We start from the raw sequence: 25,789 nt of genomic DNA on the forward strand, positions 1-25,789 counted from the left end.
CCCACATATCCAGCAAAGGACTAATATCTGGAGCATAAAAACAAAACAAAACAAAAAAAAACTTCTCGGGGTCCTGCCTGGCTCAGTTGGTAGAACATGTGACTCTTAATCCCAGGGTCATGAGTTTAGGCCCCATGTTGGGCAGGGAGCCTACTTTTTTTAAAAATTAAAAAAACCTCAAAATCCCAACAGTTAAAAACCAAACAATCCAACTAGAAAATGGGCAAATGACAAAAACTGTCACTTCAGCAAATAAAGATGGCAGATAAGCACATGAAAAGATGTTCAATATCACCTGTTAGGAATGTGTAATTTTAAACATTCTTTTTTTTTTTAAAGATTTTTATTTATTTATTTGTCAGAGAGAGAGACTGAGAGCGAGCACAGGCAGACAGAGTGGCAGGCAGAGACAGAGAGAAGCAGGCTCCCCACCGAGCACAGAGCCCGATGCGGGACTCGATCCCAGGACGCTGGGATCATGACCTGAGCCAAAGGCAGCCGCTTAACCAACTGAGCCACCCAGGCGTCCCAGGAATATGTAATTTTAAACACATAATGAAATACAGGGGCGCCTGGGTGGCTCAGTGGGTTAAGCCTCTGCCTTTGGCTCAGGTCATGATCTCAGGGTCCTGCGATCAAGCCCCACATCAGGCTCTCTGCTCAGCGGGAAGCCTGCTTCTCCCTCTCTCTCTGCCTGCCTCTCTGCCTACTTGTGATCTCTCTCTGTCCAATAAATAAATAAATAAAATCTTAAAAAAAAATAAATGATGAAATATCAAAGTGGCTAAAATAAAAAATAATGACAACACCAAGTTTTGGCAGACATGTGGAGAAATTAGATCACTCAAATATTACCAGTGGAAATGTAAAATTGTGTAACTATTTTGGAAAACGGTTTGGCAGTGTCTTAAAAACTAAACATGCAACTACCATACAACCTAGCAATTGCATTCTTAGGCATACCTCCCAGAGATACGAAAATTTATTTTCATACAAAAACCTGTACATAGTGTTAACAGCAACTTTATTTATAGTAACCAAAATCTGGAAACAATCCAGATTTCCTTTGACAGGTTAAACAAACTGTGATACATCTATACCATGGATACTACAGAGCAATAAAAAGGAACAAGTTATTAATAAATGAAACAACTTGGATGAATTTCTGGGAATTATGCCAGGTGAAAAAAGCCAATTCCAAAAGGTTATATCCTGTAGGATTCCTTTTATATAACATTCTTCAAATGCCAGAATTACAGAAATGGAGAATAGATTAGTAGTTGTGGGGGGGCAGGCTATGGTAATAAAAAAGTATCAGGAAGAATCTTTATGGTGAAGAGAATGTCCTCTATTTTGACTGTATCAATGTCAATATCCTGGATAATATTGTACTACAGTTTTTAAGATGTTACCTTTAGGGAAAACTGGGTAAAGGATACACAGGATGACTCTGTACTATTTCTTACAACTGAATATGTATCAACAATGATTTTAAGATGAAAATTGAAAATATAAGAAGTGGCAAATCATTTGGAAAATGGTTTGGCAGTTTCAATGAAGTTAAAAGCTAAGCTATCTTATGACCTAGCCATTCTAGTTCTGTGTAAATATCCAGGAATAATGAGTACATTTGTCCATAAAAAGATTTGAATAAGAATGTTCATAGTAGCTTTATTCATAACAGCTGAAATTTGGAAACAGTCCAAATGCCCATATGGAGGAGAATGGATAAACAAATTGTGGTATATTCATACAATGGAGTACTTCTTATAAAAAAAAAAAAAAAAAGGAACCGATACACACAAAATACGGATAAATCTCACAAACATGTTAAGCCATGGGAATCAGATACAAAAGAGTATATACTATATGATTACATTCACAGGAAGCTCAAGAACAGGCAAATTCCTTGATTATGGTAGAAAGTAGAATACTGTGTACTGTTAGCAGGGAAATGGTGTCAGCTGGAAACGAGCTGGAGGAACTTTCTGGAATGACAGAAATGTGTGGCTCCACAGGTATACACAAAATGCTAAAACTCACTGAGCTCCACACTTAAGGTTTATGCATTCTATGTTAATTATACCTTAAATAAAGTACTGTGGAACAAATCTCTGTTCATGGAGGGCAGAATACATGTCAACTGATCCCACACTGTACTTCATTTGAATCCTCTCTTAGACAAGCTATAGAAAAACCTGCCTAACGGCACTTAGGAGAAATTGAAAAGATGAGTTTCTAATTGATGACATTACGGAGTTGTGAAGTTTCTAGGTATAAAATAATAATCACTGTTAAAGAGTTTTTGTCATTTCGAGAGATATACTGAAATAAGTGATATATCTAGGATTTGCTTCACAATAAAACAGATGAGGAGTGGGAGGATATAGATAAAACAAGACTGGCCGTGCATTGATTTGTTTAACCTGCATGGCTGGATTATCTATTTTTTTACTCCATGATAAAAAGGTAAACTTTTAAAATATGAATAAAGATACACACGGGTAGCTTTATTATTGCCAGTAGAACAGAAAAATCATCTTCCAAGATAGCTCAAGGGCTGATAGGGACAGTTAATGCCTCAAAGAGAATCATGGCTTGCCTGCACCAGCTGTCTTCATCAAGGAGTGAGGATCTCCAAGGGTAGAAAACCACCCTGTACCCAGCGGACACCGAGTGTATAGCTAACTTATATTTGAGTTCTTTCAATTAAAATATGTTTATGTTAGCACATATAGACACACTGTAGCTCCATAAATTTTCCATCTACTTTAACAAATTGAAGCACTGGGATCAATTACTTTTTTCAACCTTCATGTGCTCTCCTGTTTTCTCTTAAGGACCTGATGTTATTTTATGAGGATGATCCAAAGCCACTTTTGCCGACAATTCCTCCTTCCATTATCTCGTCAACTAAATGGCTATCGGAAGGGCCAGCAGACGTTTGTAACCTCTGGGATGCAGGTAAATTGGTTAAAAGATTAGAACGGTGACTCAGAAACATGAATAAGAAGCATTGGACAGGAATTGCTTTTCATCAGATTTTATTTTGTGAAATACAACAGCAATGGCTTTAATTTAACTTCGATAATGAGGGATGAGACTAGCATGGATGAATTCAACCCACACATGATCCTGTAATCTTAATTAACACTTGTTTCAGTGGGGTTTTAGTCCCTCTATTTTGCTTTTTTCCTTTTTCATTGTGTCAAAAATTATTAACTGCAAACCTCAAATCTCTTATGAATGGTTTTAAATGCAGAAAAATTAGAGTTCCTTTTTTCATTTGTGTTAACTTCTCTTTGATAAAGAGTTTAAATTGTGACATTTTTCATAAGCAAGCATTGGACCAAAATGTGAAAAGCAAGATGTACGGCATCCCACAAATTGGCTAATCACCTCTTGAATTAGAGAAAGTATTGTATAAAATGATACAAACTGCCCTCCAGTAAATGACATTTCCATTTCCACCTGGGCTTGGCTGCTACTCGGGCTCTGATTCACACTGGAGCCACTCCATACTGTCCCTGTTCTTCAGAAACTCAATTTTTAATACATCCTTCCTCTTGCTTTTCTCAAAAAATAGGACTCAGGACCCTCTGCCAAGATGAGAATGAAACGTTCTCATTAGTATCTTTCAGCCCTTCATTTATCTATGCTTTTCTATTCAGCCAGGCATCCTTTCCCTCACTGCAGAGGTGGCTCCTTATGTTCCGAGTTTCATCTGCTCCCTCATCTTTAGGCTACGTGCTGTGATTTCCTCCTCCTATAGATCCCCAATATCCAAAAAAATAAAAACCGTAGTCGATTAGAATAGATTTCTTTTACAGGCTCACGTTTATATAATTTTCTTATAAAACTCGTCATGAGAATGATGAGGATATTTCAATAAACACGGAACACGGAGTTGTGGGTTATGGTGATATTTGTAGGACAAGGATGGTATTATTACTCACATGGATAATTCGTTATAAGTGCTTACCATTTTCAAGACAGCTTGCTCCGTATTCTTAGAATACGCTTTATGTCAACTGATCCAGATCCAGAAGCTTGAAAGAAGAATGGTAAGGAAAATGTTTTTTAGTGATCTAATGTCCCCTCGTAGTCCCCCACCCCCAACATTTTAAAAATAGGCTTCATTTTTTTATTTATTTTTTATTTTTTTAAAGATTTTATTTATTTGACAGAGAAAGAGATCACAAGTAGGCAGAGAGGCAGGCAGAGAGAGAGGAGGAAGCAGGCTCCCCGCCGAGCAGAGAGCCCGACACGGGGCTCGATCCCAGGACCCTGGGATCATGACCGGAGCCGAAGGCAGTGGCTCTAACCCACTGAGCCACCCAGGTGCCCCTAGGCTTCATGTTTTTAAAGCAGTTTTAGGTTCACAGTAAAATTGAGTGGAAGGTACAGGAATTTCCCCGCATACTCCTGCCTCCAGACAAGAACAACCTTACATCTGTTGCAGTCAGTGAACCTACGTTAACGCTTTCATCGCCCAAAGACCATGGTTTCCATTAGGGATCATTCTTCGTGTTGTGTGTTCTGTGGGTTTGGATGAGTGTCTGAAGACATGTATCCACCACTATAGTATCATACAGACTAGTTCACGGCCCTGCCAGACTCCTGTCCTCTGCCTGCCATTCCTCCCTTCCTCCTAACCCCTGGCCGTCGCTGATATTTTATCTGTCTCCATAGTTTTGCCTTTTCCAGGAAGTCCCATAGCTGAGCTCACACAGGATGTGGCCTTTTCAGACTGACTTCTTTTATCCAGCAGCGCACATTGAAGGCTCCACCATGTCTTTCATGGCTTGATAGCCCCTTCCTTTTTAGTGCCGAATGGGATATACCAGGGTATTTACCCATTCACCTGCAGAAGAACATCTGGGCTCTGTCTAAGTTTGGGCACGTTTAAACGAAGCTGCTGTGAATATCCATGGGCACATTTTCGTGTGGAAATAAGTTTCCCCTGCCAACATTGTAATAATACAAGTGAAATGGAATGTAAATGAGCCTAAGAGGCAGCCCTTAAGAGGAAAAACGTCACAAAACATATTGAGCGAAGGATGATTCCACCATGTTCCTTGGTTGGAACTCATCTGGATTGGAGGAGTTTTCCTACTTTTGAGCCTTCCTTTTCTCCCGCTGTTCCTTCACACCAGTCTCAGAGGAATCTTGCTAAAGTGCAGGTCTAAGCATTTCACTTCCCAGCTTAAAAACTTTCCAGAGTTTTCCACGCCAATAGGATGTCTAGTTTTTTCACACTGTCATAGGAGACTTTTCATGGCCTGATCCCCGCCAACATTTGTGACCTCATCACCCAGTACTGCCAACATTCACGTTGCTCTGCGACATTCTGTTACTTGTGTAGTTTCTTCTCCTTAGAAAGTCTTTGTTCCAGTTCCTTCAGCTGTGTAACACATTGCTCTCAAACTTTGTGGCATAAAATAACCGTTTATTCTGCTCATGGATTCTCTGGGTCAGGAATTAGGACAGGGCACAGTGGGGATGACTTTTCTCTGCCCCATGACGTATGTTTGGGCCTCAGCCCGAGAACACAAAGCCTGGGGACGGGAATCCTCTGAAGGCGCATTCACTCATGTGTCTCGTAGTTGGTGCCCACTATCGGCTGGGGGCCTCAGTTTCTCTCCACATGAGCCACTTCATGTGGTCTCTGCACAGAGGCTAGTTTGGGCTTTGTCACAGCATGGTGGCTGGGTTCCAAGGGTGAGCATCCGGTAAAAGAAAGGACCGGGCAGAAGCTGAATAATCTCAAAAATCATGCTGTGATACTTCCTTCCCATTCAGTTCATAAAGCAATCGTAAAGTCTTGCCCAAGTTCAAGGGGAGGGAATGTAGACCCCCCACCCCTCTATGGACAAGTGTCAATGTCATATTGAAAGAGAAGCATACAGATTGATGTGTGTGTTAGTGCAGTCATCTTTGGAAAATACAGTCTGCCACAGTCCTCCACAAAGTTATGGATGCTTGACAAAATTCTCTTTAAACAGCAAAGCCCAGCTCAAACATCACTATTGCTGTAAAATCTTTTCTACATAACCAGTTTTTCCTTTCACTGTGTTCCAGTGAGACTTTGCCTATAACATTAGATATGAATTTATAGTTGTGCATCATTTTATAAGTTTTATCTGTTTTTAATTAGATAAGTAATAAGGGAATATACTCTTATTTTTTGAAATTCAAACAATATAGAGTCAAAAATCCTCCTTGACTGTCCCTTACCCCAACACAGTTCCCTCCCCAGAGTTAACTGTTATTATCAATTTGTTGGTTACTCTTCAGGTCTTTTTCTGTGCATTTATATACATACCTGTACCTTTGAAAGTATGGAGAACTGACTTTATATATAAAAATAATTTTCTGTATTTTTCTGGAACTTTTTAAAGCAATATCACTTGGCAATCCTTCAGTGTATGTCGGTATCTAGAGATTTACCTATATATATTTTTTAACTCCTACATTGCCTGGATATTATAGTTTCTTTCCCTGCTAATAGACAGTTGGCGTTTTATATTTTTCACTATTACAAGTGATGCTTCAGTGAATAGCTCTGTGCACACACGTGGGGGTTTTTTAGGGAGGATTCCTAGAAATGGAATCCTTGGGTCATAACTACAATTTTCACTTTAGTGAATACCGCCAAATAGCCCCTCACCATATCAGTACCAATTTACCCTGGCTTGCAGTTTATAAGAGTACTTATTCACTCACACCCTCACTGGCATTTGATATTTTTCAAGTCTTACATTTTTATCGCTTGGAAAAGGTTGCATTGCGTGTAGGTATAATTTGCATATCTCCATGTATTTCCTCGCCTGTGCATTGCCTGCTTTTATCCTTAATCTGTTTTTCTTTTGGCTTGTGTCTTGTGTTTATTTAAATTAAATGACTTTGTAACGTTTTTATGTATGTTGTTAACCTTAAGAATAAAAACTGCCAGTTATTTTACGGGCAAAAGATGGGGTTATTTGGGAATAAAAGAATTGCAATCCAGGATAAACAAGTGGTAGCCAAACATAGGCAAATCCAAGGAGCAAGGGCGAGGTACGCTTTCTTAAGGAGAAAATGGGTAGCTGGGAAGGCTGTTAAAAGCTAACATCCACTGGGGTAAACTGAGAGTTCCCAGTGTAGGGGCTTCTCAGTGACTGAGCTGTTGCTGGAGGGGAGGGGGTGAGGAAATCGACTCTTCCTCCACCTAAATGGTAGAGTGATGTGCACGTGCAAGGTCAACTCCGACTCTTCCTGCTGCCCCTGCAACTGACCAGATGGTGGGGGTGTGAGATCTCCCCTAGGAGACCTCCAGACTCCGTTTTAGTGAGGGTTCTCCAGTACTAATTTCCACTTACTAACCCTTTCCGTGACTTATGTTGCAAATACCATCTTCTAGGCTAGGGACTGTTTTTCAGATTTCTTTAAAGAAGATTTTCGTTGTCTTGTTTCTGTAGAAGTTTTGTTTTATGTAGTCATGTGTATTATTATTTCCTTCCAGAGCTTTTGTTTTTTATATTTTGGTAAATTTATTTTATATTGAAGTATAATTAACATACACTGTTACATAAGTTTCAGGTGTGCAACATAATGATCCAGCAATTCAGTACACTCCCCAGTAGTGCTCACCACGATACGTGTAGTCACCATCTGTCACCGGACAACATTATTACAGTCGTATTGACTATATTTCCTGTGCTGTACTTTTCATCTCTGTGACTTACTTACTTTATAACTAGAGGTTTGTACCTCTTAATTCCCTTTATCTATTCCATTCCCCTCCCCTCCTCCCCTTTGGAAGCCACCAGTTTGTTCTCTGTATTTAAGAGTCTGTTTTATTGTTTGTTTGTCTCTGTTTCTTTGTTTGTTCCTTTGTTTCATTTCTTAGATTCCACATATGAGTTAAATCATATGGTATTTGTCTTTTTTTTTTTGGTCTAACTTTCCAAAGAAGACAAACAGATGGCCAACAGACACATGAAAAGATGCTCAATATCAGTAACCATCAGAGAAATGCAAATGGAAATCACAACGAGATACCACTTCACACCTGTCAGATTGGCTAGAATAAAAAGGACAAGAAATAACAAGTGTTGGCAAGGATGTGGAGAAAAAGGAATCTGTGTGCACTGTTCGTGAGAATGTAAATTGGTGCAGCCACTGGAAAACAGCATGGAGGTTCCTCAAAAAATTACAAATAGAAATACCATATGATCCAGTAATCCCACTACTGGTATTTACCCAAAGAGAATAAAAACAGTAATTCAAAAAGACACTAGCACCCCTATGTTTACTGCAGTATTATTTACAGTGTTCAAGATACTGAACAACCCAAGGGTCTGTCACTAAATGGATGGATAAAGAAGATGTGATGTGTGTGTGTATATATATTTATATACATGTGAATAATATTCCATTGCATATATGGACATACATATTCCATCGTGTGTGTGTGCATGCGTGTTTATGTGTGTGTGTGTATATATACACACATAGATATACACATATAAAGTCATGAAAAAGAGATCTTGCCATTTGTAACAACAACAAATTATACCCTAGAGGGTGTAATGCTAAGTGAAATAAGTAGAGAAAGACGAATACTATATTTGTGTGTGTGTGTGTGTGTGTGTTTTGTTTTGTTTTGTTTTATAGAGAGAGCACGTGCACGTGCGTGCGAGTGGCAGGGCAGGGGGGCAGAGGGAGAGACTGCTCAAACAGACACTCGGCTGAGTGGGGAGCCCAACTCCGGGCTCAATCCCAGGACCCTGAGATCATGATCCAAGCCAAAATCAAAAGTTGGATGCCCAACCAACTGGGCTACCTTGATGCCCTTTGTGTGTTTTATTGTTTTTTATTTTTTTAAAGATTTTATTTATTTGTTTGTCAGAGAGAGAGCGTGAGAGCATGCACAAACTGGCAGAGTGGCAGGCAGAAGCGGAGAGAGAAGCAGGCCTCTTGCCAAGCAAGGAGCCAGATACAGGACTTGATCCCAGGACCCTGGGATCATGACCTGAGCCAAAGGCAGTGGCTTAACCAACTGAGCCACCCAGGCGTCCCCCTTTGTGTGTTTTATTTTTTTTAATATTTTATTTATTTATTTGACAGACAGAGATCACAAGTAGGCAGGGAGACAGAGAGAGAGGGGGGAAAGCAGGCTCCCCACTGAGCAGAGAGCCTGATGCAGGGCTTGATCCCAGGACGCTGGGATCATGACCTGAGCAGAAAGCAGAGGCTTTAACCCACTGAGCCACCCAGGTGCCCCCTTCGGGTGTTTTAATGAAGGTTTCCCTTATATCAAATTCATAGTACATATTCACCAATTTCTAAATTTTGTTTTAGTGTTTTAATCCATCTGGATTTAAAGTATTTGTTATTGGTTCTAGATATGATGGGCCACCAGTTGTCTCAAGAACATTTATTGACTAGTTCATTTTTCTCTACTGTTTTAAAATGACTCTTTAACCTGTACTAAATAGTATCTGTTTAACAACTCTTTTCTGTTCTCTTGATCCATTTTTCCATTCCTGGTCTGTTTAAATTTTTGTAACTACTGTAATAATATGCCATAGTATGGATGTATTCTATTTTACTTAACCAGTATTGTATTAATGGTAACTTAGTTATTTCCATATTTTTACTATTATAATGATGAAATGACATCTTTGTCCCCTCTTAAATAAAGTAGGCTTTTTATTTATTTCGTCGTTATTATTTATATTATTATTTAATTTTTACAATTTGATGCAGATTCTTTTTTTTTAAGATGTTATTTATTTATTTGGCAGTGAAAGACACAGTGAGAGAGGGAACACAAGCAGGGGGGTGGGAGAGTGAGAAGCAGGCTTCCTGCCAAGCAGGGAGCCCGATGTGGGGCTTGATCCCAGGAATCTGGGATCATGACCCCAGCAGAAGGCAGACGCTTAAGAACTGAGCCACCCAGGCGCCCCTGATGCAGATTCTACAATACATTATTCTGAATTTCTGTTGATAAATTCTGTCCAGTTTACAACTTGTCTTGTCATCAAATGGTTCTGCTTTACGTGTTAGATTTTGGCAACTTCAGCCCATGGCAAAAATAAAGGCATAAAGTCATTCTGTACAACATCCTCTCCTCTCGCGCCTTCTCCATCCTCGGGCACTCAGCAGTCTGCTGTTCCCATGTACCTGCAGCGTGGGGGAGTCTTTGCGCCCTCACTGACCCCCCGTCATGGCTCCACTGACCCCATCCCTTTTTTTAACTGGCTGAGTGGCCACTCTCGAATTTTGTGCTCATCGTTCTTTGCTTTCTTCATAGTTTTACTACTTACTTTTATTCTCTAAACAATATGTTACTTGGTTTTACAGGGTTTTCAACTTTACCTACATGGGGTCATTTTTTTTTTAAGATTTTATTTGTTTATTTGACAGAGAGAGATCACAAGTAGCAGAGAGGCAGGCAGAGAGAGAGAGAGAGAGAGGGAAGCAGGCTCCCCGCTGAGCAGAGAGCCTGATGTGGGACTTGATCCCAGGACCCTGAGATCATGACCTGAGCCGAAGGCAGCGGCTTAACCCACTGAGCCACCCAGGTGCCCCTACATGGGGTCATTTTGAATTTATTTCTGGTGACTTCTTTTATCACTCAGTAACACGTTCTTGAGATTCATCTGTGCGTGTACGTGGTTGTCGATTGTTTCCACAAATGCTGTGCGGTGGTTACTGTATACGTGTGTCTGAGTGCGCGTGTTCTTTCCACTATCATCAGCACCATGGCAAAGTTTTTTGCATTGTGAACACACTTACATACACCTCCTGCCTCTCACGAACACGAGTTGCTCTGGGGCATAGATTTGGAAGTGAAATTGCTGATGGTTCAGTGTACATATCTTCAAATTAACTAGATAATGCCCAGTTTTCTCCAGAGTTCTAGTTGTCCCACATCCTCACCCAGCCTTCGTATTGTCATCTTTGGAAAAAGGAAAATTGCCAATCTATTGAGTGAGAATTCGTATAGTATTTGTTCTAAAAGTTCTTTCAAATAATGAAATGCAGTGTATTTTCATATGTGGGTAGTTCATTCATGTTTCCTCATCTGTGAAATGTCTGTTCATGTCTTTTGGCCATTTTGCTGTTTGGTTGTTTGTCCTTCTCTTAGTTGATTTGTTAGGAATTCTGTTATCTATTCTGGAAGCTGAACATTTCATTTTGTAAAGTTTTTCCAGTCTGTGACTTGTCTTTTCACTTTGCAGGGAGTCTTTTGTGTAACAGAAATTCTCAATTTTAATGAGGTAGAATTTTATTCTTTATGAATTGTACTTTTTGTATCTTGTTACTTAAATTCTTTCTTGTCTCAAGACCACATAGGCCATTTCTATCGAGGCTAAAATTTTCCTGGTTTTGCTCTCCACAATTACAATTTTAATGCCTTTAGAACTGGTTTTTATGAGTGGCTGAAGCAGGAGTCTGGTTTTACTTCTAAATGGATAACCAGCTGTCCTGGCATCATTAATTGAAAAGTCTGCTTTTTCTCCAATGAAAGTTTGAAAAGCTGCGATGCTATTTATATCCTAAAGCAAGTTTACCCATATGTATGGATTTGTTTCTGGACTCTGTTCTGCTCCGGAATTTATGTGACTATCCCTGCACCAACAGATAGTTTTAATTACCCTACCTTTGCAATAATTCTTGATGACTTTTCCCTCATCGGGAGTGTTTTTGTATCTTTTTGGTCTTTTGCTTTCCCACATAAAAGCTTGTCAAGTTCTTTGGGGGGGGAAAAAGACCTATTAGTTTTGATTGACACTGCCAGTCTTTACCAGACTGTGTCCTGGGACCCAGCAACAGTAGAAACGAGGCTGAACCACAGATTTAAAGGCACTGGCAAGGCTTAATGGGGGCAACAGCTGCAGCTGAAGGGAAACACAGCCGTGACAAAAGAGCCAGACCTGAACACTAGCCAGCGACAGTTTTTAACAAAAAAATTTTTTTAAAGATTTTACTCATTTGACAGAGAGAGGGAGATCACAAGTAGGCAGAGAGACAGGGGGAAGCAGGCTCTCTGCTCAGCAGGGAGCCTGATGCAGGGCTCGATCCCAGGACCCTGAGACAATGACCTGAGCCAGAAGGCACAGGCCTAACCCACTGAGCCACCCAGGCGCCCCTAGCCAGCGACAGTTTTAAAGGACCTAAGCCACACGAGGAGTGACATCTAGTTCTGTAGGGATGGGACAGTACGCGAAACTGGGCACGTAGGCAGGGCTGGCAGAACAAGCTTCTCCATACATTGCATGTTTCATTTTCATGTTAAGTCTCCGTCTCTGGGCGTGATTTTTAGCATTATAATGAGGGAGAAAGTCCATGAAAAGTCCAATTTGGTGACCATCTTGTCTTGGACTAGTTTCAACCGGTCTAGGCTTGCTCCTTGGCTGGTGCTTTGCTAGGCAAGAAAAGTGGTAACAGCCGGCTGGAGTGTCCCAGGTGCAGAGGGACTTGTCCCCTACCGTCTCAGATCTTTAAATCAGTTTTTATTGATTTACAACACCACATCATTCTATTCATTTAAGTCTTCTTTAATACGTTTTACAGTTTTCTTGCACACAGGTCTCCCATGTCCTAGATTAAGTCCTAGATGTTTATATATTTTTGTTGCTACCCTAAATGGTATTTTATAAATTGCATTTTCCAATTGTTGATGGTGAAAAGAAGTGTAATTAATTTTTGTATATTGATTTTGTAGGCAGTGACCTTGCTTAATTAACTCTCACCAATTTTCCTAATTTATCTGTAGATTCTTCTGGGTGTTTAATGTTGAAAGTTATATCATCTGTGATTGATGGCAAAATTGTTTCTTTGTTTATAAACTGTATCCTTCGTATTGTTTTCTTACCTCCCCATGCTAAGTAGAACCACTCGATGTTGAATGAAAGTGTGATCGTGGGCTTCTTCTACTTGGTCTGTATCTTAAGAGAATTCTTTCAACATTATGCCATTAGGATGGGTTTGCTGGGGGTGCCTGGGTGGCTCAGTGGGTTAAGCCTCTGCCTTCTGCTCAGGTCGTGATCTCAGGGGCCTGGGATCGAGCCCCACATCGGGCTCTCTACTTAGCAGGGAGCCTGTTTACCCCTCTCTCTGTGTCTGCCTCTCTGCCTACTTACGATCTCTCTCTGTCAAATAAATAAAAATCTTTTAGAAAAAAAAAAAAAGACGGGTTTGCTGTATGTATTTTGCAGATCTCCGTTCCTAATTCATTAATGCTTTTCTCATGAGTATATGTTGAATTTTCTCCATTCTTAGCATCTGTATTAATGCTTGTAGGTTTTTCTCCCTTGAGCTATTAATTTGAGAAGTAGTTGACTTCCAAATATTAAAACCACCTTGACTTCCTTGGATACACTCAGTGTGGCCATGCTCTATTTTCTTATGGACTTGTTGCTGACTTTGATTTGCTGGCGTTTTGTTCAGGGGTTCTGCTTCTACATCTAGGAGTGAAATTAACTGGGATTATCTTTTCTAATACTCTATCGCATTTCGATATTGAGATTTCGCTAGACTCATAAAAAGAGTTAGAACCATTTGCTCTTGTTTGAATACTTCAGTTTGTGTAGGATTGTTTGTGATGATGCCGAAGTAGCTAAGGGCTTCTGTAAGTTCACTCACACTGCCCCCTGAAGGGCTGCAGGCAGGGTAGGCAAGTCTGCACCCAGAATATGTGCACCCCATGAGGGCAAAGCACTGCTCTCTTTATAGTGGAGAGGTCCAGTATAACCAAGCTGACACCGGGTCACTGGCTGTTTTCCCTGGAAAGTGGTGCCAGGGTAGGGATGTAGCTGTAACCTCTACTCTCGACAGCTTAGGCATTCTGCAGTTGGGTGGCCAGGTCATCCTGGCCGGGAGGAGTTCATGTCAGGGAGCCCTGCCTAGCCTCCATCCCCGCCACATGGTCAAAGCCTATTGGACAGCCACAGGAGTGACCAGGAAAAGAGGACAATTGGCGGCCAGTAAACAGAGTGTCTTGCCCACCTACTTTTTGAGGGCCTCTTCCACAGGGAATGTCCCATGGCAGGCATTTCTGCGGGCCCTGAATATCCTCACATATACATCCCAACAGGTCCATCCACATACTTCCTTGTCCCCGGGTCTTGTTACCTCTGCATCATCCCTGGGGTCATCTCCAGCCTACAGAAGCTCGTGGGGAACGCTGGTGCCCTCGCAGAGTGCATTCCGCATGCCCTGGGGAAGCAGGTGTCCTCCAGGACAGTTAGAAGGTGGCTGAGCACGTTGTACGTACTAGATCCCGCCCAGTAGTCCCATCGTGTGGAAGCTTGAGGTTTCCTTTCCAGGGTGCCAGAGACGTACCTGTTGTTCTGAAGGCCATTCCTGAGTCCCATACAGGATGCTCTCTCGCTCTCTGGCACCCTCTCTCTCTCTTCCCTCTCTTTTTTTTCCAGTCCTGCTGAAATGTTAGGGTCTTGGGAGACTTTCCTGAACATTTTACTAGAAATTGACACACCACCACCACCACTGGCACTCCCCATGCCTTGTCCCCACTGTCTTCTCAGTAGCACTAATCAGCATCTGAAGCACGCACCTATTTGATTTAGTAAGAGACTAGTCTGATGCTGGAATTCCCCAGCCCACCCATGGGTGTCGTGGAGATTCCGCCATTAGCAGAGCATTGACGCTGGGCTCTGCTCTTTGCTGCTTCTAGGTATATACTCTGCTTTTCAAGCAGTTGCGTACTGTATTTGTATGTTGCTCATGAACCGGGGGCATTGTACCGGTGTCTTCCATTCTGAGGGCAGTTGCTGTATGCTTTCACATTTCTCCGCAAGAGTCTTTATATCAATCATCAGAGCATTACAAAGCACGCTTTGAATTACAGAACTGACTACAGAAATTTGAGAGGTTATCAACATAGGAACTGTGTATTATATGGTTGGTATTAAGAAAACCAATTAAAATCTTTTTTAACTTAATTGTTCCCTCCTTTTTAACCTCAAAAACATAGGAAAACCTAATTCACACATGAAAAATAGACATAAATGAAACGATTAAAGGCTTCCACTGAAAGGAGTGAATAGAGGAAAATCACAATCCTTTGCAGTAGAGGTCAATTAATTAATTAAAAGGCTGGCAGGATATAACTACATTTAAAGATGCCACCTTTTGTCTGTCACACACTGGCCAAATTTGTTCATCATTATGATGACTAAAAGAAATAGTAAGAGATACTGACTTTTGAATTCTTTGTGAACTTTAGGTCAAGAAACCACCTGGCCTAAATCCTTTTCTCCCTTACTAATGAGTCTGTGTATTATAAAAATGTCACATAACCCCACCAACAGTCCAAATTAGGAGAACCAGACAATCTAAAGTAAGGTGATAGGTTCTTCATCAAAATGACTGACCTCTCAGACATCTTAAGTCCCAAGCGGATTTATATGAATGAAACAAATGACTGTGTATGTTTTTCCAAAAATGAGTAAATTATTTGTGCTATAAAAATATCCCAAATACCTACTACGTGCCAGCCGTGGTGCTAACTCCTTGATACTCAGTGATATACAAGATCCCTGCCTTTCGGTAGCCCCCAGCCCGGGGAACAAGTCTAATCGGACAAGTGAGGTAAGTGTAAGAGTAGGGAGAGGACAGGGAAGCACCCGGGAGGGCACCTGTCCCTGATTCAGGTGTTAGGAGAGGCTTTCTGGAGAAAGTGACCCGAGCAGAAGGCAGACACTTAACCGACTGAGCCACTCAGGAGCCCTGAGACCAGGACACTTTTGATGTGAAGGGCAGCACAATGAATAATCATGCCAGAATCACAGATGTAACGTCGAGTCCCTAGGCAAAGGGACATTGCTGTGGTCTGGGTGTTTGTGCCCCCCTCCCCAAATTCATATCCTGAAAACTTCATGCCCGGGGTGATGGTGTTTGAACGTGGGGCCTTTGGGAGGAGGAGCCCTCATGAATGGAATTAGTGATTTATGAGACCCCATCAAGCTGCCTAGCCCCTTCCACACTGTCAGCACACAGTGAGAGGTTGGCAGCCTTCGCCAGACCCTGACTGTGCTGGCACCATGATCTTGGACTTCAACCTCCAGAACTGTGAGAAATAAATTTCTGTTATTTATAAGCTGCCCAGTCTGTGATATTTTGTTATCACAGCCCTGACAGACTAAGACCGGCGTGTGTAACCCGTCTCCTGATGAACGATGTTGAGGGGGGTCAGTTGTGTCTGAAAAACAGTGGGGAGCCTCCGAAGTGTTCTAAGCAAGGACGTGATATAACCTTGCTTCAAGAAGGTGGCTGTGCAGGTGGTGGAAAGAAAGGACCGGAGGAGGCAAGTTAGAAAGAGCAATTTGGGTCAAAACAGAATTAGAGACTTCAGACATTTCTAAAATGCAACTCTAATCAGGTCACAACTGTGAGAAGCTCCCCTAGGATGAAGTCTTAGCACCTTAACACAGCAGATAAGCTCCTGGTTTTCTCTCCAGCTGTACCTGTCACCACCCTCGTCCCCTGTCGCATGTGATGGTCCAGCTATGGTTGCTGAAGTACTTGCCTTAAATGCCATGTTGTCTCCAGTGCTTTGCACGCGCCCCTTCCTCGGCTGGGAAGCCCCGCCCCTTGCATGTGAATTCATTTTATGAATCCTTAAGATTCAGCTAAGATGCTGTTTCTCCCTGGAAGCCTTTCCTGACACACCGAAGGCAGGGTTACTGCTCATCTTCTGGGCTCTCACGGCCCTCTGCGTGCTCCAGATCCAGCATCGATTCTCTCTCGTAATTGCTTGTTATTCCTCCCTGCTGTCAAACCAACTAGACCATGATTTTTTAATTTAGATATAACTGACGTAGAACATTATGTTAGTTTCAGGTGTATAGCCTAATGATTCAGTATTTGTGTATATTGCGAAACGATCACCGCCGTAAGTCTAGTTAACATCCATCACCAGTACAACATCACAGTTTTTTTCTTAGGCAGAGAATACCGCGATGATCCTCAAGATTTACTGTTTAGCAACTTTCAAATATACAATACAGTGGTATTAACTAAGAGCCCCCATGCCATACATTAGGTCTCCTTGACTGACCTATTTTATAGCTGAGGGTTTGTACTTTTTAACCCCCTTCATCCATCTTGCCCATCCCCTGCCCCCTCTGGCAGCTGTCAGCGTGTTCTCTATACCCATGAGCTTGTTGTGTTTGGTTGGTTGGTTGGCTTTGTTTTGTTTTTCTACAAACAAGATCCTACAAACAAAAGATTCTACACATCAGCGAGATCACACGGAATTTGTCTTTCATTGTCTGACTTATTTCACTTAGTGTAATGTACTCAAGTTCCATCCATGTTGCAATGGGTAGATTTCCTTCCTTCTTATGGCTAAATAATCCTGTGTGTGTGTGTGTGTGTGTGTGTGTCCTGTTTTCTATATCCATTCATCCATCAACGGACATTTAGATGACATTGTCTCCATATCTAAGCTATTGTAAATAATGCCGCAGTGAACACAGAGGAGCAGATATCTTTTCGAAGTTAGTGTTTTTCATTTTCTTCAGTTAAATACCTAGACGTGGAATTGCTGGATCATACAGTATTTGTGTTTTTCATTTTTTGAGAAACCTCTGCACTGTTTTCCACAGTGCGATCACCAACTTGCGTTCCCACCCACAGTGCACGAGATCCCTTTTTCTCCACATCTCCACCAGCGCTTGTTATTTCCTGTCTTTTGCTTTTGTTGTCTTTGCTTTTAGTGTCCAGTTAAAAAAGTTCTCACCAAGGGGCGCCTGGGTGGCTCAGTGGGTTAAAGCCTCTGCTTTCAGCTCAGGTCATGATCCCAGGGTCCTGGGATTGAGTCCCGCATTGGGCTCTCTGCTCTGCGGACAGCCTGCTTCCTCCTCTCTCTCTCTCTGCCTGCCTCTCTGCCTCCTTGTGATCTCTGTCTGTCAAATAAATAAATAAAATTTAAAAAAAAAAAGTTCTCACCAAGACTGATGTCACAGAGCTTGCCGCCTGTGTTTCCTTTAGGGGTGTCATGGCTTGAGGTCTTCCCCGAAATCTTTGAGGCATTTTGAGTTGATTTGTGTGTACGGTGGAAGGTGGTGGTCCAGCTCCATTCTTTTGAGTGTGGCTGTCCTGTCTTCCCACCACCATTTACTGAAGAGACTGTCTCTTACTTGGTTGCTTTGTAGTAAATTCGTTGACCATTATAGGAGCGGGTTTATTTCTGGGCGCTCTGTTCTGTTCCATTGCCTTGACTATGATTTCTTTTTGAGAGGCCTGTGTCTTGTTCATTTTATTCTCTTCCTCTAAGCCAGTGTTTAGCACATAGTAAGTATCCACTAAATAGCCACTAAGTAAGTGTCCTTCGAAGTACCCCTAAATGGAAGACAGTCATCCTCGCAGTGTTCTTTCTGTATTTTTGGCAAATGCTTTAAATTGTGTCTCCAGAGAAGAGTTAGCATCGTTCTGTAGAGCCGCATGAGCAGCGCGCGGGTACACTCCCAAGCTCAGCGATGAGGTTCACTACCGGCAGAGCCAGCTTTTGAGATGATGTAGGATTTTCCTCATCCCTGGCTGACCCTTGATTGTTACCTTAGCCAAGGGAGAGTCTGTTTAAAAGGAGGAAGTGCTCAAAACGCATAAAATGTGACATCGTGTTCCAGGATATAAAGAGGGGACATACAGGAGCACTGGTGTCGGCCCGGCTTTTATTTATTTAGCTTTTCCTTTCAGGTCACCTCAAGTCTGGTCTGAAAGCAGGATCTGTCTCTGATGTGGCAAGAGCCCAGAGACAGCACGGGGGCTTTCTCCTCGGTTTCTGGATGCTGCTACTCAAGGTAGTGGGTTGCAGAGAGAGGAAAGTCTGGAGGGCAGAGAGAGAGCTGAGCAGCTCTTTGTGGGGAGGCAAGACCAAGGGATTTCGGAGAGATGGAGGAGCCCCCCTCAAAGGCGGAGGTGGGTCTTGTTCATCCCTGAGTCATCGGCATGATATTTTCAAGCTATGACCCCCCCCCCCCAGCGTGCCAAAAGAGGTAGCTATATTTTTTTTTACAATTCTAGATAATCTTCAATTTCCTGATGACCGAAAATAAAAGCTTGTTTTGTTTCCTCAGTCATTTCTGGTTTAAACTCAGTCAATTCAGGATTTCCTTTTCTCCCTCCTCTCGAGGGTGGCATTCAAGTTTCAGAGACCAGCTTTAGCATCAGGACTTTGGGGATGGGCATCTCTTAAAACTCTCTTCTGCTGAGAGGAAACAGCCCACGGTTTTCTAATCGTCTACATCTCTTTCCGCCGGAGTCCACTGGTATCTTAATAGCACTGTGCGGGCAGAAGGTATGAGGCTGTGTCTGCGGCATCCTCTCTGTCCCACTGGCGAAGGCCTCTCCCTTCTGCCACTCTCTCTCTCAGCTGATGCTGCAGCCTTCAGGCACCCCTGGGTGCTCTCCCACACCTCTCGCACGTGGTAGGGGCCCCTGAATGACCGCCCCAGATGCCCTGTTCCCAGACCCGCCTACCCGCATTACTGTCCAGCTGCCGCCATCCTGGGCCTCTGGCATGAGGTAAAGACAGGTGGGGGAATTCTAAACGTCACTCGCTTTTCCAAGCTCCCCCTGGGGAACAAGCAGAAATCCTCTTCACCCTCGGAATGACAGCAGCATGAGGGAAGACATTTTTCCTGTTCTCTTCCCTGCTGAGCGCACAGGGCCTAGAAGTGTGGCTAGCCAGCAATAAGTGCTCAAGAAATACTTGGTGGGTAGAGGGATGGCTGGCCTCTCCCTGGTCTCCCCAGCTCCCACGACTGGGCTCTGGGCAGACTCAGGGCACAAGACCTCCTTGCCAGTATCTAACTCTTGCTTCTTCTGTTTGTCTCCTCCCTCAGGGGATCTCAAGTCTGAGGCGGATACTTAGAGGGGTAGGGCAGGGAGAGTCAGGCTGAACCAATATTCTCCCCAAACTCCCTCTGTGACAAGTCAATCTGGCTTTTGTTTTGAATCGAAGTCTTCAACTCTGACCCATCAAGGCGGTTCTTCTCGGGCAGCAGGAGCTTTTATTTAGGTGACTGTGCTTGGGGAAGGGCCTTGGGGATTCAGCTTGGGGGGAGGGCTGTGGAGAGACTCTGCCTGTTGGTACTTCACCATCATCCTTCTACCTTCAACTTCTAGGCTGCAGGTCCTAGCATGGTGCCTGGCACAGACTGGGTTCTCCGTTCGTCTTTACTGAATTGAATACTGGATGAGTCAGAAATTGGTCAGATATTGAAGGGAGAAGAGTGGAAGCTTGTGGGGAGGTTGTCTGGGTAAAGACGGAATGAGATCTAGAAGGAATGCTCAGTATTGTCGAGTCTTTGTTGAAACTGAATTCTATTCAACAAAGCCACAAGATTTGTTCATCTTAATTCTAATAAGGAGGGTTGCTGTAATTCTTACTGATTGTAATGCTAGGTTTTCCCTAGACCCCGAGTTAGGAAACCAGCTCTTCAAATTTGAGCCAAAACCGGAGATTGCCCGGCTTTTTATAGAATAAACTGAAATAGCTATCAACAATTCGGTATTGGTTGATAAACAGGAATAAAATTCTAGAAGGGAAGATTGAGAAATTTGGTTTTAATTCAACAGGTACTTCTCAAGTTTCTATCCTGTGTCAGGCACTGGTGGTAGGCATGGAGGTAGAGCCGTGAGCAGGGCAGGCCCTATCTACCTCAAGGAACTTCTGTTCTGGTGAAGGTAACCAGTAATAAACAAAAAAATAGTACAGGCTGTAACCCGTGCTATTAAGGAAATGCACTGGGATGGACGCATGTCAGCTTTAGCTAGGGCAGTAATAGAAGGCCCCCACACAGACATGGTGTGCTGTGAGATAAGGATGAAGAGGCCTGGAAGGAGCACTCTAAGCAGAGGGAACAGCAAGTTCAAAGGCCCAGGGGCCGGAAGAAGAGGTTAGCTTGCTCCTAGAATTGCTAGTGAATCAAGGGACAGTGGTATGAGCGGAGATCAGCGAACAGTAGACGGAGCAATGTCACGCAGGACGGGCAGTCAGAGGGAGGGGTTTCCGACTGAAATCTGAGCACGGGGAGGGAGGAGCGTCTGAAGCACACGAATGCTGCCATCTGACCTGTATTCACTTAAATACAAACTGGGAGAGAACGCATTATGGGGGGGAGTCAGAAGCAGAAAGATGAATGAAAAATGTAGGTAAACTGTCCGAGTGACCGTGACTGAGGGCGGAGGCAGGACGATGGCAAAAGATGTACAGATCAGAGATTCGTTTTGGAGTTCAGCCTTCAGGACTCCCGGTGACTGGTGGTTGGAATGAGGACCGGGTGGGAACGAGGATGAGCCCTAGCATTCTGCCTTTGGGAAGCAGCGTGTGATGGTGTTACCAAGAAGGGGAAGATGGTGGGGAGACGACTGTTTGGGGGATATGTTAAAGGCCGTATTTTGGATGTTACATTTGAGGTTCCTGTGAGACATCCAGATCAATTGCTGTGTTCTGGAAATGCTGAATATCAGTCCACTAACGTAACCAAATTGGGACTTAGATGACTGTTTTTCCTACTTCTCGAATCAGTCCCTCTTTTCTTGAGACACCTCATTTTAAAAAAAATCTTAACTCTGCTTTCGGGATGCTGATTATATGTGTGCTCTGCATTTCAGAGATCTGAGCGTTCCGTTACTATAAAAAAAAAAAAAAGGCACCACAAACCTCAAATATAGGTCATCACCAGACATGCCCAGTCCCTTAATACAATTCTGAGGGCAGAATTGTATGGTCTAGCGGTTCATCTCTGTGCCCTTGTTATTGATTTCAGTCCAGCACGCCCAGCATGTTCAAACCACAGCTTCCCCTTCCCCGAAGTTAGCCATTTGCACAAAATGCAAATAATGGTACTTGATTTTTCCTCTTCCTAGGGCTTCGTATGCTTCGGAGGACTGGGTGAGGTAGACGATGAATGACCTACTTTCTCCTGGGTTGATTAGACTCCTACAAGTGTCCTTTTTCCCTTTTGAAAGATGTTGTAGCATGTGTGTGCGCACACGTGTGTGCGTGTGTGAGAGAGAGACGGAGAGAAATGGCAGCACTAATGCCCTACAGAGGTATTCGGAAGTGCCTCAGAGTTTGGTAGCAGGTGTTTCTTTTATACTCGGGATCAGCACGCAGTATGGCCTTGCCGCAAGATAAGCAAAGGGCTGTCGCTGTTACAAATCTTGATAGCTTTGTGTGGCTCATGCCAAGGTCAAAGACTTTGCAATAATATAGATTAAAAGGACGTCTTGCTTCCTGGAAGGTATTTGACTCATTTAATTTAGAAAAGAGAAACTCAGAAAGGAGTACTTCATGCTTCGCTAATGATAGTTACCAGTCCTTTACTACCTACAACTTCGGAAAAGCTTAATTATTCAGAAATATTCAGTCCCTAAATTGTGACAGTTCTATGGCAATCATATCTTAACTGTCATCTCTGGCCCTACTTTGGGGGCGCTTGTCATCTGTCGCCTGCTCTATTAGGATACCTTTGTCAGTGATCTTTGCGCCGGAACCTCACTCCTATCAGTCGCATAATCTCCACAGAGATCTAACACACAAATCTTCAAAACAGCCTCTAATGGTTTTTCATTATCTACAGATGAAAACTGTACTCCGGACTTCTTACATTTTCAGTAGTGTGGTGGACTAGAGGCTCTGAAGAGCTTCCCGCTACGGGTAAAAAAAAACCCCAACAACCTAGATTCTGGATAAAAGATACCTTTTGATACATTGTTGGGATTTGGGGAACCAAAGGAAATCTCTAAGGGCAAAACAGAACAAAATCCATGCTATGTAAACCTGAGACCTGGAACCTCTTTGGAGCAGGGAGCTGTGAGCGTGAAGGACTGTAATGACAGGTTTCCCTGAAGGCGAATGCTGACATCAGCACCCCTGAACTGGCAGGAGGGAGGAAGTGGAGCCTCGGACTTGGCCCTCAGTGGGGCACTCAAAGGGGGTTGCCCTGGCTTCCAGTGTGCAGTCCCAGCTCCTGACAAAAATACAGAGCCTTTCTGGGGGCCCCACTGAGACCCAGGATTCTTACAGATTAACCTCAAAACAAACATGATCTCACAGTCTGTGTTTGCCAGAAACACAAGGGATAAGCCTCCATGCCTGAGTCTACAAGAACGCACACAGCAGAATTTAGCCTCCGAGGATTTCAGGTGTGAACTATTAGCCACACAATATCAGCTGGCTGGAGATATTTAAAGAAAAAGAAAAGGCTGGAATCAGTGAGGGACAGATGACTAGACAAATTTGGAAAATAACCAAATAAATCCTTCAGAAAGGAAAATGAAACTGTTTGGAAGTGGATATGGATGGATTCAACACTGGATGTGATAAGACCGAAGTGAGAATTGGTGAATTGGAATGTGTATCCAGAGAAATTCTCCAGAATGCAACAAAGAGGCCGAGAAGGTAGAAAATATTTTTTAAAAACTGAGACACAAATGATAAATGAAGTTTAGTATGGCCAATTGAGGCAATATTTGATGAGCTAATAGAAGATCATTTTTCCAGAACCGATGAAAGGCTTGCATTCTAAGCAAAAGAGAGCAGGGAGCACCATATATGTATATAGGATAAACAACTACAAAAATTTGCAGACTCACATGTCAAAATGAACGTCTACAACAGCAGAGGTAGAGAGAAAGACAGATTATCCATGAAAGAATGAAAGAACAGACTTCTCAACAAGAAACCAAGAAGACACGGAATATTGTCTGCCTTCTCAGGGAAAAATATCTGTCAACCCACCTAGATTCTGGATTAGTCATTAAAGAACAAGAGTGAAATGAAGAGATTTTCCAAGAAAAGATGTTTCAAATAAGAAGTGAGTTTTATCACCACGGAGTCCCAGTAAAGGAACTTGTAAACATTTATTTCAGGAAGAAGGAAAAATTCCAGGAGGAAGGTCTGAAGACTGAGAAGGAATAGTGAACAAAGAAATTGGTAGGAGTACCTGGGTGGCTTGACCAGTTGAGCATCCAACTCTTGATTTTGGCTCACGTCATGATCTCCAGGTTATGAGACCAAGCCCTGCATCAGGCTCAGCACTGGGCATGGAATCTGCTTGGGATTCTCCCTTTACCTCTTCCTCGACCCCTCCCCCGCAAGAGAACTTGGTAAATATGTATGTCAAATCTAAACAAATTAGCCTTTTAAAATTAATTGTAATATCTAATTTGTGATGTTAGAAAAAGAACAAAAATGCTAGGTAACAATAGTGTACAACTGAGGGAGGGTAAATTAGAGCTACAGGTTCCAAAGTCTCCAAATAAAAACTCAGGAGTGAGGTTACTATATTAACTTTAGACTCTGCCAGGCTACGTATGTGAATTAGAATGTTCAATGGGACCCTTTCTGACTCTCTTTTGCTTTAGGTGTTAATAATAAAATAGATACCAGATGATATCCAGTCCCTGTGTGGAGATTTTTTTTAAAATGGATGAAAACCTGCTCTGTAACTCTTGCGCCCCACCGTCACCACACACGCACATGTACACACATGTACACACGCGCACACACACATAGCAAGAGAGAGTTTGGAAGATTTTAAGGGGACAGTGTGGTGGGACAGAGAGAATCTGGGAAGGAGAGTTCTGGGGAGGAGGACTGTTGCCAGGCTTTGAGCAGGTAACCGGACCCCTTTGGGGGAGCGGGGACACTGCCGCTCACACCCGGCCCCAGTGAGAGAGGCTTTCTGGAATTGGAGAACCAGCGCCTGACTCATGCCTGAGATCGTAGTCAGGATCTGACTCTGGTCTGGGTGAGAAACAAGCTGACCTGTAGCTTTGGAGGTGAGGCCACTAGGGCCTGGCCTGGGCCCCACGGTTGATCAGAGTGAGTGCCGCACTGATGTGGGCCAGACGGGAAGAAAGCCACGGTGGTCATCTCGGGTCTTGTCCAGGAGGACTGCCAGGAGAGCAGCAAGAGCCCAGCTGCAAGAGGCCGGAGGTCTCTGAGGACAGTGTCACGAGCAGGCAGTGGGATAGAGAAGCTCATCCCTGCAAACCTTGGAGTCGCCCTCGGCCTGCTCTTACAGCAGCTCCGCTTCTGGAATATCGAGAAACTGGTCACCTTCCCCGTTGGTCCTGGTCCTGTTTACAGTTATCGCTCACACGGGGCCTGCAATGGTCTCCTTGCTCAGGACCTCTCCTCTCCCCAGATTCCCCATTGGCCTTTCTTCACTTAAAAGCCAAAGTGATTTTATTAAAAAGAAGTCATATCATTCCTTTGCTTAAAAACCCTCCAGGGACTTGTCATCTCACACAAGAGCAGCTCTGATCTAGCTCCCAGCTTCCTTTCTGACTTCCCCTCCTGTCCCTTCTCCTCCCTGCTCGTTCTGCCGCGATCTCTTGGACCCTGGGCTGTCCCAGCGACGGCCAGGTGCCCTCCAGCCTCTGGGACGTGTGGTGACCCTTGCCTCCGACTGGGACGCCGCCCTCCTCTATTCCACATGCCTTTCTTGCCCAGCAGCTTCAGCTTTCTGCTAAGCACCACCTTCCCAGGGAGACTTTCCACCCCACCCCACCCCCACCCCCCCCCCGCTGGCCTGCTCGTCCCCTGACCCTCCCCACGCCCTCCACCACTTCATCGTCCTCCCCAGAACTCATCACCGTCCGGCGTACGGCACATGGGTCTTTGGTTGTTAACAACTTTCTGCCCCTGTAATGCATGTCGTCACTGCCCTCCAGGACAGAAACTGTGATTTTGTTCAAGGTTGTATTTTTAGTTCCAAGGATGGTGTGTGCCACACTGACTGATAAAAATCTT

At 43.4% G+C, this 25,789-nt stretch overlaps 1 protein-coding gene across 1 annotated transcript in view; it reads left to right on the plus strand.

The window, feature by feature from the left end:
- ENTHD1 (ENTH domain containing 1) overlaps positions 1-25,789 on the plus strand; it is a 97,383-nt gene that overhangs the window by 47,428 nt on the left and 24,166 nt on the right. The window contains exon 4 of the mRNA XM_046010825.1: positions 2,841-2,964. Coding sequence (XP_045866781.1) covers positions 2,841-2,964 — 124 coding nt within the window. The remainder of the gene's footprint in view (positions 1-2,840; positions 2,965-25,789) is intronic.

This window comes from Meles meles, chromosome 7 (genome assembly GCF_922984935.1).
Source record: "Meles meles chromosome 7, mMelMel3.1 paternal haplotype, whole genome shotgun sequence".
Classification (NCBI taxonomy): Eukaryota; Metazoa; Chordata; class Mammalia; order Carnivora; family Mustelidae; genus Meles; species Meles meles.